A 13,493-nucleotide genomic window follows, 5' to 3' on the forward strand; every position below is an offset into this window, starting at 1 on the left:
CTTGTTTTACTCAACAAAGGTACCGCCAACATACTACCAATAATCATCATAATCCACATTCCCATGAGCATAAACCCCCCGTTGATGTTCAAATTTTTGTAATTAGCGAATTTTTTATGCAATATCGAAGATAATAGTGTAGATGTGTTCCGAGAAACAGGTATGACGATTATTTGTACAAACCACACTACTAGGAAATTAATGTTGGTAAGCAATTTCACTTGCTCGTTTTTAAATTTTAACAGCAATTCATATTTTCCGATGTTTTTATCCGGTTTTTGTAGTGGCAAGACTTTAGCCTGGGCAATGCTTGGCGGAAACAACGGTCCGTCTTTCATAAACACTGCGACGATTACTAGTATGACCCAGGTTGCAGCCGATAACGATCCAAACACTGCTGACAAACGCTCTCGGGTTGTTGATGGTTTGTCACTTATTGCAACCAGATGCGGGATTGCTACTGAACCCACAGCCTCTCCAAGCTCCCAACCAACAATTAAAGCAGCAACAGCTAGCGGGACTTCGTGAGCCGGGAACCACGCGGCAGCGACAATGCTTCTTAGGGGAAATGTTAAAATCACTCCAACTGAGGTTATAAACTGGCTGAATATCGCAACCAGGAACATATTGCGAAACAATAAAGCTATGCAGGTAAGAAGCAAACCAAAAGCAATACAAAATATTACCCAAATTACTGATAATTTGATGCTGAGTCTTCTTTGGGCCAGGAACAGTGGTGCACTTGCAAAAATGGCCACAGGTGTAAAGACGTTATTTAACCAGTCAATTTGCCACGGCATTACCCGATAGTATTCAGTCAAGACGTTGTTAATTGGACCGAATGAGGCTTGGTCAAATCCACGGAACACAGAAGCGATAGTCATGGCAGCAATTACAAACCATCTTTCTGAAGATGTTTTAACTGTGTCTTCAATTTCGTTCGGGTTTACTTCGTCACTGTTTTGTAAAGTCTCTTCAAAAAGGGGATTCGACTCACTGTCACTGTCCATTTTCTTGCGTCAAAAAAACTTTAGATATCTGTTTTACACTTTTTTTAATTCACCGAACCGATTCGCAAAACCCAGTGTGGCACCAAAATATTTTTCAAATCCTGTAGCAGAACTATAATATTTGCGCATAGTTTAGGAGCAAATACTGCTGAACACTAAAACGGTTTCAGAACAATTACAACAATGTTCAAATGTAAAACAATGTATAGGCCTTCCGGCTAGTGAAAATATATTTCTTGGTAAAAGATCGACAATTGAATAAAGAGGTCCTATCAATACAAAACAACTTTTTGAGTTGCAGGATGGTGGAGTACGTACAAAAAAGAATTTTTCAGTTAAACTGGTACTACTTTTTCAATTTCGGTAATTAGTTTAAAGCAGTGGTCGTCAACCTTTTTTATGCGGCGCCCCGCAAAATTAAACCAAATTTACAGTTATTTCTTTCAAAAAAACTCTTATAAAACGCGCCCTATGATTCTGGCAAAAAACGACCACAGTTACTGGCCAAACTAAGTTTTTCTTTTACGGTGCCATGTGTAACACTGCGCCGAATTTTGAAATCGCTTGTTTGTTGGACATGGTAGCCTATAGGTTGAGTTGAGTTGAGTTTATTTCGCCGGTGATACAAATCGTAGCAGCACAATTGCGCTAAAATATTCACCAAGCCGGAAATAGCTGCGCAACGTTGGGACGTTATAAAGCGCGACAAAGGTAATTTGCACCCTAGCTGTGGTTGAGATTTTCCTTGTACTGCTGCTCCGTGACAATGAATAAATATAGTAAACAGGATATCTGCCGACTGCTTATATTCAGAAAATGACCTTATTCCAAAAATAAGTGTTTTTTTGGGGGGGGAGAATCTACTCACACCATACCTCACGGCACACCAACATTTAACTAATTTTCATTAGGTGGGGCAAAAACCATTTTAGTCATTTAAAACAATATTTCTCTAAAAATGCTCACGGTTAGGGCTATTAGGGTTGGGTTAAAGTATTAGCCTACCATTCAAGATTCAATAAAACTGGCAATAGAACTTAAAATCTGAGTAAAATTTTCAAAAACTTACATCATAACCCTACCCCTCAGCTAATAAATAAATAATTCAGCTCTTTGCGCAACCTATTGAAAATTAGCTTAATGTGGGTCTTCCGTGTGGTACGGTGTTAGTAGTTAGTGACTCCGCCATTATTATTTTTTTGCTCTGTTAGATTTAACTTAAATGGTGAACACTAGGTTGCACTCGAGTCACGAAACTGGTTAATGTTATTGCTGAAGCTGGAGCAGTGATAAGTCATCTGCGACCATATTTTGCTTATTTGAAAAAATGCGTTTGTTAAAAGACGAAAAATGCATTACTTCCATTAGAGATATCCATCTTTTGTTTTGCAAGCAGGGCGGCATAAATGGCGTAAACCCGATTGGGAAGACAATATAGAAGTAGGCTACGTAACATGTATGAGGCGAGGGTTTAAGAAGTATTGCTGCAACGTTATGATTTTATTCGAACTGCCTTTCAATGGCATATAGTTTTGTAAGAATTCTTTGTTTTTCCCTAATTTAAAAAGTCGGTCAATTACTGCATCTTCAAAAATCCGTTTAGTCCAGCGATATAAAGATTGTGCTGCAAACATATTCCCTTTTTTCGATCGGTAATTGGTGGGGACGAGGACTGCACTTCACCACAAAACACTTGCTGTGACAAAACTCTTAGCGGATCTATACTTCGGAAAAGGTTAATAGGATTTTCCCCAGTCTTTGTGTGGAAACAGTGTGGCCCGTGGAGTAGCAACATTCAGCACAATGAACAAAGTATCCCGCTTTAATTTGGAGCGGACTGGTTCCGTGTATAGATTAAACAGAAGAATCAATATTGAGTTAACTTTGTTGGAAAACAATGGAGAAACGTCGGGACTGATGAATGGGCCGGTTTGACGTCTCTATTTGTATAAGTGCCCGTTGACAAGCGAAACTTTAGCGCGACGAGATTACTGCGACGACGGACTGTATTTACGATAACATTGTTGTTCAGTTCGCCCAGGGTTTAAGAATAACAAACAAGGGTTTTGTGCGTTTGATTAAAAATGGCCAACCATTGAACCACTTCTCCTGCCGTGACGCAGCTGAAGCTAGACCTCTATTTGTTTGTTTTTCGGAATTGCGATATATGTCAACATAACATTTAAACCCATTTAATTAATTTCACCCCACACAGATTTATGCAGCTGGAATGCTAAATTAGGCGATATTCGTCTTTATTTTGAGCATTAAACAAAGCAAGCCATCGAATTGTATTTGCTTTTGCGGAACGTTGTCCATGCCAAACTACCTTTTTATGTAAAAAACATCGATGTGGTACGGTTAAGGAAATAACGTGCAGACAAAAAGTTTCGGTTATCGTTCTAGATAACAACCGATCTGTAACTCCAAAACTTATCTTCTAATTATTAATTGTTTGTAATAAATCTCTTAGTTTTCGATTGTTTAAATATCATTGGTAGTGTTGATCCTATTTTATGGTACCTCCTGACAAAACTTGTTTCTCTCAATTTAATCTCTACAAGATTTGCGTTTTACATAAAAAAAAAAAAAAAAACGGTTAACACACGATGCTATAATATTTTGCGACGAAGGAACTTTCTTTTCTACGTCACCGCCGGAAGCAGTTCATGTGAAAGTTAAATGAAGGGAAGCGCACTCTGCGGGTCATGAAGTCACGCGGCTCTACTTGTTACTGTAATCCATCCCATTGAATGGCAACTGAGTGAACCCACTCATGCTTTAAGAGAAATAGACATAGCTACTTGTTACATTATAAACCCATGGGCATCAGCTTGCTTTCCGCCATGGCAATTATAACGTCATAAAAATACGGTTACGTTTCCTGACTAAAAATCCGTGACGTAGTGAACCTTGATGTGCCCCTGTTTCCTGTCATTGGCAACTAATGACGAAGTTCCCGGTAAGACAAGCGGAACATACGTTAATGATACTGACGTTTTAATCGCAAATCTTTGAGAATTCAGCGTATTGTAAACAAAATTTGAAGCCTCAGTTTCTACCGACTGCATTTGTGCACGATTGTTCATTGCTTATATAGTTCATTGATATGGATTTGATAGAGGTTTAGACTACAATACAAGCATACACCACCTAGTTGCTATTTGATTGTACGTGACGTGATGTACACACGTTGTGTTAGCAAAATTCAAATATTCAATAATATCGTTCATCAGTTTTCAATCTTGACATGGCAAACTTTGGTCAATGACACTGGGAAAAATTGTTGAAATGATCCATAGTTTCTAAAATGGTGATGCTTCATCTGAAATCCTTTTGAGTAAACTTATCTGACAAGTTTATGGTTCATAAAATGGAAAAGTATTGGGAAACAATCAAAACGTTTTCAGTTTCTTAAAAAGTCAAAAAAGAAGGATTTCCACTGTGAGCTGAGTAACCTGCACTGTTTTTCAAAGACTGCAGAATAAAGTGGCATTATGTTTGTTATTTAAAGTGCATCGGATGACGATAAATCACTGTTTCAATAAAAAAGACACATTCTATTGCAGCATGAATGAATTACTATGCACAAAAAGTGGGAACGTGCTTTGAGAAGTACTTTCAAAAAAATTCAAAATGATATATTGCACAAAAATGTATTGCTAAATTGTTTCATTTGGACTGTTTAGATAAGGGACAAAAATACATTGGAATTAAAATGCAAATAATTACACTGCATGTAAAAATGAAGATTTGTGGTTCAGCAGACACACTGTAGACAACAGTAAAGTAACACAACAATATAGTAAAGTCATTTGAACAGAATTGTGACAACTCAACTGTACACAATACAGATGGACGTAGGTCTAAAACTGAAAGTCTTTCTCATTGGGTCTATTATTGTTCAACATTATTGGCATTCTGTGGAAGCGCTAAAAAAGTTCTTTCACCTTTGTACATGATCATACACATCTGTTTCCTGGTTTTTGCTGAAAAACATAAAGATCTGTTATGTATTAACTAAGAAGGAGCTGTAACACTTAAAAGTAGGGAAAGAATTTTATTTGCAAAAATTTTGATGGATCTTTTAAAAATTTTAGTCCTAAATAAAAAATTTAAATTATATTTTAATTAAATTAAATTTATAACGTGTCAAAGGAAATGTAGGGTTACAGTTACTGTGCTGTCTTTGCCAAATTAACCGTCTGGGAACAATTTTGCACAAATTATTTCAAAGCAAGTTTGGGTTTTTAAAGTAAAAGTTAAAATTACCTTCCAGGAAAGTCACCAGCAGTGGCATATGTGCTATCTGCAGTTGGTTCTGCTTTCTGATTTGTTGTCCAATGAAAGGAATCATATTCATTGGGTTCAATTTCTTGTCCTATGTCTAGTGAGCTGTAGTCTGATGTTAAATTGTCATTCTCTCCATTGAAAACTTGATAAGCTTCTTCAACCTGTGGAGCTGATGGTATTTGTCGGGGTGGTTTCTGTGGAGCACTATTCTTGGCTGCTCCTTTTTTCTTGCCCAATATATTTGTTTTGTTTTCTTTTTTCTGCGGCTTTGCCTTACCTGCGATACATAAAATGCCATGTTATTTTGCCCTCAGATGAAACATGCAAAAATGGTACACCAAGGAAAGTATCAATTTTCGAAACACTGAAACTGTAACACAATGTTTTTCATGCTGACTGCATTTCTGTCTAAACAACATTTTTTACACACCAGGTTTGGCTTTGACACTTTTAGAGGCTGTTTGTAGGTTTATGGGTTCATTGTATGTGTAAGCATCCTCCACTAATGAAGCTGATGCTTCCCGTCTTACATCTAGCGGATCATCATACAGAGAAGATGCAGGGGTCACAGGAATTAACATGTCAGGGGAATGGGGAGCTTTAAGAACTGGATGTGGCTTGGGAGGACCGACACTGGATGTACCTTAGTTAAAAGTACATGATAACTAAAGTGCAAAGTAAAACTTTTTAACTTTGACTTACTTTGTGCTCTGCCTCTAGAGGCGATGCTTTTTACATTTTTCTCCACTTCTTGAAATATAGCATTGTAGTTGTCAGTTATAAAGTAAAACATGCCTGTTTTTTCAAAAAAACATTTACAAAAATTATTTTAAAAATGTTTGTGCTTTCATAACAACAATAACAACATGATAACATATATCTAAGTCATACTGACCACAAATCATCTATTTTATATAATAAAATATAAATATACAATCAATAGTTACAATTGTAAATAATTTTTCACAACATGTGAAAGTGGATATATTATACCTTGGCCCGAAGGACATCTACGACCTGCTTCAAGTGAAAATTCTTGTTTGTCCCTTCCATACCTAAAGAGAAACTTGTCAGTTGAAATGTACGTACATTTCAACGGTTAACTACTTTCACAATGATATTAATAGAACACAAATATTTTTCAGACAAACAATCCCATTCACACACATAAGGTCAACGTGCTGGGATTTAGTTTCTAAATGCTTATTGGGTTGTAGAACAATTTAAATTATATCAGATTGACAAATGTTTTACCCATGTACTGGATTTTATATCATGTTTTAACTTAAAAGTTTTTCATGTTTTAACTGAAATATATACTATGTTTAAGTCTGCACATACTTTCGTAAAAGATGTAAAGGCCACTTGATAATTGTCATCCGATTTTTTTTGTCCACAAGTAAAATATCCTCAGCAGAAACATTTAAAAGATATGAGCCTTTGAGGCTGAACTTTTTAGCCATATCTGTGTCTTTAATTTCCACATCAAAAAATACTGTAATTAAAAAAAGTATTATAACTTTCATACTTTAGAAGCATAAAAAAGCATTACCAAAGCTGTTGCAATCACTTAAAAAAGTTGGTAAAGTGGGCTAGAGGAATGCATTACCAACTAGAATGGTGGCTTTCTGATATACTTCCATTTTATATATTCTATACGATATTTACCAATTTACTATACATATCATTTGATCTACACATATGGTTGTTTTTGTAAACAAAAACGAATGGGTCCCCACATGCGTGTTTTTGCGGATTTACGGTAAACAAATGTTGCGGTGATTTTTTAATTCTTAAGAACAAATTTTTAGAAAGCATTAACCCAACAATAAAAAAATTTTGTTTGTATTTTTTTGCACTATTATTGTCGTATAATTACAAAAACAATAAAAAAGAACGAAACAAATACTTTCAATTTAATCTCTTGCTTTGACCCAGATATTGTCGTCCAAGGTCGGGTTTTAAACACAATTTTTTTCTAGAAAGCTGTAACAGTTGTGTTACAGACAATTAAAAAGCGATTTGCTGCAAGTGTATATATAACTTTTCATTTAACTTTGTTTCGCAAAACGAGTTTTTCATTTAACTTTGTTTCGCAAACGAGTACCATTGACCTGTAGTAACCTTTAGGGTGTACACACCAAACGACTGTTTGACCTTTTGACACCGTTTTCAATAGCACGGCGTCCTTGGTGTTCAACAACACCGTTTGACCTAATATATACATGCCTTGAGTATTTGATTCAAAAAAAAAAAAAAACGCTACGTCATGGCGAAAGAAAGTTCTGAACTGTGTTAGTAATACCTACTAATTGACCTTAAGTAACCCGTGGTCATGCAGCGGCCAACCTGACACTGAGCATTTAAAAAAAACTTTTATCTTGCAAAAAAGTCAAGTTTATTTTTTCATATTTAGTTTGTTTAACAAAGTTTTGCTTGACATTATACGAAACCGAAGCACGCTTATTAGGTTTAAATCGCGTCATATGTGTGAAACCTTTGCCAAAACTGAAAATGTGAGTGATAACTTAATAAAACGACATAGCATTGCTGTGCAAAACAGCTGATTTCTAATCACCGAAACGACGTCTCGTAAAACGTCTGTCCAACGTCAAGCTGAGCCCTCCCGCTCTGCCCTATTATTCGTAAACGTACTCTCTTGGGACTTACAGTGTCTTTCTTGACCAAATGAGCGTTAGACACATTTACGTTTCGGGGGCTTGTGGGTGTGTCGCTGGGTCATTCGGGGTCAAACTTCAGGTGGACCAAGTTCAGATTTATATCTAACATATGTCCAAATTTCAATAAATTTGAAGCACTCTTTCTTTACTAAACGAGCGTTACAAACTAGCGTTAAAAATTTTACGTTTCGGGGGCCTGTGGGTGAACCGCTGGGTAATTTGGGGTCAAACTTCTGGTGGACCAAGTTTGGATTAATATCTAACATATGTCCAAATTTCAATGAATTTGAAGCACGCTTTCTTCACTAAACGAGCGTTACAAACCAGCGTTAAAAATTTTACGTTTCGGGGGCCTGTGGGTGAACCGCTGGGTAATTTGGGGTCAAACTTCAGGTGGACCAAGTTTGGATTAATATCTAACATATGTCCAAATTTGAATAAATTTGAAGCACTCTTTCTTGACCAAATGCGTCTCACAAACCAGCGTTAGACAGAAAAAAGAAAAAAAGAAAAAAAAAATACGGACAAAAACAATATGTGTCCCCTTCAGGGAAGGGGACCCATAATAACAAATATTAGACCTTGCAAAAGATAGATTGTATTTTTTTTCTGTAATGCTAAAACCAAAAAGATTTACCAGAAGATTCATCTGATGCACCTCCAAACAGCACATGGCTTATCCCGCTTGCCCATTTTTCAAGTTCTCCTTCATCTGTGGTTGACAGTATCTGACATAAAAAAGAATAAAAAAATGTGATTGACAAAGACAAAATAAAAGCATAACAATTCAATATAAACCTGAGGTTTGTCATCATCAAAAAACACTTCAAGTTGAAACACTTTCCCATCTTTTGGTGAGGATTTTTGGATTTTGACACATTTATCCAAACTTATAGTGTTCTGCAAAGTAAACACAAAATTATTGTGATTACATAAAAAACTAGAAGGGTGGCTTAGCACATATTGCCCTTGCATATACACTATAACCTATTTTAAAACATAAATATATTTCCTATGCTTATTTTGCATTGGGTCCCATATTAGTCACCGTCTTTTATAACTTTAGTCGTTTCTGCAGGCAAAAACTCATGGGTCCCCACACATGCAAAGTTGTAGATAATGCATTTCAAGAGATAACCATGCAAAAGTCGGGTGTTGTAAGGTAAAACACAGTGATCGGCACTTGGCTTAAATAATAATACTATGTAGAATACAAACTATAAAATTAGATTCACCCCAGATATTGGTTAAAGTATGTCCTATTTAACGTTTTAAAAAAACTGACCCATTTTAGGGGGCTAGTAGGGCAACTAATTGGGTTCGACACACAAACTAAAAAATATATAAAAACCACAATGACTCAATCAATAGTACTGCAAAATTTCAGCCCAATCCGCCAATGTTTAAAATTTCGACAACTAGAGGTGTTTTGAGCAACAACCGTTACTGTTTCTGACGTCATAGGGCTGTTAACAAGCCCCTAACTGCCATGGCGCAAAAACGACCACCAAGAAACCCACCAACGAGCAACAAACAACTGGTTGCCCTTGTAACACTATTGCTCCAAAGAAATCTTTCGTTTGTGGTGCCCAGTACCATACAAATATGTTTTACACTTTAGGGGCTTGTGGGGTAAATGTTAGGACTACAGGGTTGAACACAACAATTGACACCTATAAATGGTATACTATACAAGAAATCCAAATTTCAGCCAATTCTGACACTGTTTAAAAACTCACCCATTTTAGGGGGCTAGCGGGGTAAATACTGGGGTTATCAACAAAAACAAAGTGGGATGCACATCTACATGAATATTTTTACCATCTGTGTAAATTTCAGCCAAATCCATCAAACATTTGATGGAAAAACGAGTCGGACAAACTTTGGGTAAAAACACCCATTTTAGGGGGCTAGCGGGGTAAATACTGGGGTTATCAACAAAAACAAAGTGGAATGCACATCTACATAACTATATCTCCCATTTGTGTAAATTTCAGCCAAATCCATCAAACATTTGATGGAAAAACGAGTCGGACAAACTTCGGGGAAAAAATACCCATTTTAGGGGGCTAGCGGGGTAAATACTGGGGTTATCAACAAAAACAAAGTGGGATGCACATCTACATGAATATTTTTACCATCTGTGTAAATTTCAGCCAAATCCATCAAACATTTGATGGAAAAACGAGTCGGACAAACTTTGGGTAAAAACACCCATTTTAGGGGGCGAGCGGGGTAAATACTGGGGTTATCAACAAAAACAAAGTGGAATGCACATCTACATAACTATATCTCCCATTTGTGTAAATTTCAGCCAAATCCATCAAACATTTGATGGAAAAACGAGTCGGACAAACTTCGGGGAAAAAATACCCATTTTAGGGGGCTAGCGGGGTAAATACTGGGGTTATCAACAAAAACAAAGTGGGATGCACATCTACATAACTATATCTACCATCTGTGTAAATTTCAGCCAAATCCATCAAACATTTGATGAAAAAACGAGTCGGACAAACTTTGGGGAGAAAAAAAAGGAAGAAAAAAAAAGAAAAAAAAACAAACAATTTGAGTAAAATCAATATGTGTCCCCTTCAGGGAAGGGGACCCATAATTAGTGATGGGACGATACCAGGTTTTGAAGCGAGTACCAATACCGAGTACAAGTACCACATGTATATACCTTTGATACCGAGTACGATTACAGAGTACTTAAGTGTAGTGTTGTACTTAGTTGTATATCACTGGCTTATTTGTCTGCCATGGTCGGGGTACAGGCGCGCGCACACACACACACATGCCGAAAAATGTAATCTCCACGTGATAGCGAAAAAGATATACGTAAACTTGCCGAACTTTTTTCCAATTTTGTGCTATCCGAAGCAAATATTGGCATAAAGTTGCCCGTATTCTTATGGTGCAAATCGGCCTTCGGTACTCGCACGTTGGTATCGAAAACTGAGCCAAAATGTTTCGATACCGGGTACGAGTATCGATACCACTGAAACCGTTCGTTACCATTGATACCGAGTACCGCGTACTCGTCGCATCACTATAAAAAATACCAGAAAGGAAAGGAATTTGCAAGAAATGTTTGAAGGGTTCGAAAGTTTTCTGTATATATGATTAACTTTACCTTTGCTTTGGTGTTTTTGGTATCATGCAGTTCGATCCTTGGCACACCAGTAGGAGATCTACTATGTAGCACACCCCATTTCTTGTTAAATTTCTAAAAAGCAAGGATTTTTTACTTTACTATGCTGACAAGCTTACATTGGGTTGTCTTTTTATTTTCAAACCTTGGCTCCCTTGGTATAAGTTATTGTCCCAGACGTTATTTCATCACCCATTGTTCCAGAGAAAAATCACTCCCATCAACTTCGTCACAATTTCATAGTAACTAGTTTAACACCTGTTCGATATAAATATCTGGATAAGCTCTACCAAAAAAATAAAAATAAGCCAATAAATGATAAGCTGCAGACAGTGCACACTGTTTCGACCTCTAAGGTCCCATCAGTGCAAGAGATCAGCCATATAGGCTAGTGTAGCCATCCAATGGCACTCCAGTTTGTTGGGAGTAACAGGGTAAATACCCATGCCTCACCTAGTCTGTGTGATGCCACAAAATATGCCACAAATTTTCTTTTTCAACAATGTATGTAAATTTTGGAACACTATATACGGATCTGTTCGTAAGTTTAATGGTGAAAATAACGGCCCAAATAGACGTAAAAAGCGACATGCTTTATTGTTCAAACGTTTCGGCAAATGCTCATGCCATCATCAGTGATATGAAGGCCACATCAATTGCACCCATTTATATACACTTTAGTCGCATAAAAGAATTCTTTTATTTTTCACCATTAAACTTATGTAAATTTTTGTTGCAATTTTTCACTTTCATTTATTCCTCCAAACAAAATACTTTACAGTATCCAGCTGAACAATAATTCCATTTATTATGAACAAATCTATGAATACACTGTTGCTGCCAGACATAACGTATCAACAAAACTTTTAGCTCTTCCGGCAGTTTTTTATTTTATTTAATAAAAATAATAATAATTTAATAAAATAAAAAACTGCCGGAAGAGCTAAAAAATTTGTTGAACAAATCTATGTTAAGTAAATCTTGACAAAAAAGAATTAATTAATGTAATGCTGCATAGATGGTGTTACCAAATGTTGTGATCAATCCATATAAGTAACATTTGCTGTCATTAACTAAGTCCAATGGTTGACTCATGTGAGAATGGCATGACTCATTAACAGTTCTAGTTAAATTACTATTGGTGAATAACTAAATCTGGAATGTGCTTTAAAGGTGATGCAAAGCTAAACTTTATGCTTAAACATATATTTGACATTTAAGAAATTAGATGCAAACTAGCAACAAACATGTTTTCAAGAAAAAAATTAACAAATATGAAATAATTTTGTTTTAGGTTCAGAAACAGGTTACATTGCCCAAACATTACACATATAATCAACAAAGAAAATACAATTAATCAGAAGCTGGCAGTTCTAAAAATTACAAATCAAAATGTGGAATTTCACACCTCCAGGGTTAAAACATAAGCGATTGAAAGAAATCCAGCATTAGTGTGTGAAGGCAGAAAAAAATGGTGTTAAAACAGCAATGCAAGAGAACAAAATCTTAACTGCAAACATCTACATTTTTTTTATGCATAATTCATACCAAATTACCAAAATAGTAGTGCCGAATGTAAATGTACTTAAACCATAAAAAGCGTCATATTTAACTTATCACGTCACTATACAGTAAAATTCTGCTCAAAGAACTGCCAAAAAAACGAATGTAAAACTGAATTTTATAAAAACTCTTTGTTTGTTATTAAACAACAGTTCACACAACCTCCTCACAGCAAACACCAGTTTCCTCAGGGAAGAATGCATCTACACGGAAGTCGGAATTGATGAGTCAGAAAAAATATACATAGTCATGTCTAAATATTCAAAAATAAATACGCTTAATCTGTATATTAACAGCGCATTTACCCTTGCAAATTAAACTGTCATTGCTCCACTATTCATTTTCTGTTTTTTTCAAGTTTAAACAAAAATGGGTGCAACACAAATGTACATTACTGGTTTAAAATATAAGTCATCCCCACAGACATTCGTCACGCTTGAATGCAGTTTTATAGCCTTGCTAAGCAATTCGTCAGTCAAGTGGAGAAATAACATTGGAATAATTTGTTCTTGCACATAAATAGCATTAGGAGAAAAAAATTCTAAACATGTTGCTATTACTAAACTATTCAATTAATTTAAACAAACGCAAATACAGCAAATACAAACGTTAAAAACATTTTTGTTAGTTTTTGACAGATTACGCCAATGATTCTCAAACTGTGTGCCGCGTGATAGATGTCCAAATCTGCTGCGAAATTCCCTGTTTCAAAGTGCAAACATTTCCTGGTGTTTTAGGATTCATGACAAAATATTGATGTGCAATACAACATCTTAAAGCTCTTATTTTTGTTAT

General features: G+C 35.9%; 1 protein-coding gene across 2 annotated transcripts; it reads right to left on the reverse strand.

Annotated features, from left to right (window-relative positions):
* Nucleotides 1-4,495: 4,495 nt before the first annotated feature.
* Nucleotides 4,496-11,450, reverse strand: LOC145237198 (docking protein 1-like). 2 transcript variants are annotated; one of them, XM_080099968.1, is made up of 10 exons: nucleotides 11,281-11,449; nucleotides 11,118-11,210; nucleotides 8,783-8,884; nucleotides 8,622-8,712; nucleotides 6,645-6,798; nucleotides 6,297-6,358; nucleotides 6,006-6,098; nucleotides 5,734-5,946; nucleotides 5,283-5,580; nucleotides 4,496-4,999 (listed from the first exon to the last, which is right to left on the reverse strand). In XM_080099968.1, the coding sequence occupies exons 1-10, from the start codon at nucleotides 11,329-11,331 to the stop codon at nucleotides 4,957-4,959; spliced, it is 1,200 nt and encodes a 399-aa protein (XP_079956094.1). In that variant the 5' UTR covers nucleotides 11,332-11,449; the 3' UTR covers nucleotides 4,496-4,956. The 2 variants fall into 2 exon arrangements, with proteins under 2 accessions (XP_079956094.1, XP_079956095.1); XM_080099969.1 differs by lacking the exon at nucleotides 5,734-5,946 and having other exon boundaries at nucleotides 11,281-11,450.
* Nucleotides 11,451-13,493: the final 2,043 nt, after the last annotated feature.

The sequence above is a fragment of the Phallusia mammillata genome, chromosome 7 (assembly GCF_965637545.1).
Source record: "Phallusia mammillata chromosome 7, kaPhaMamm4.hap1.1, whole genome shotgun sequence".
Lineage (NCBI taxonomy): Eukaryota > Metazoa > Chordata > Ascidiacea > Phlebobranchia > Ascidiidae > Phallusia > Phallusia mammillata.

Coding starts and splice junctions, on each gene's coding strand:
- LOC145237198 (XM_080099968.1), bottom strand. CDS start 11,331: ATGGGTGATGAAATAACGTCTGGGACAATAACTTATACCAAGGGAGCC. Junction 11,211..11,280: donor CTTATACCAAGGGAGCCAAG/GTTTGAAAATAA, acceptor CTTGCTTTTTAG/AAATTTAACAAGAAATGGGG. Junction 8,713..8,782: donor TTGATGATGACAAACCTCAG/GTTTATATTGAA, acceptor TTTTTATGTCAG/ATACTGTCAACCACAGATGA.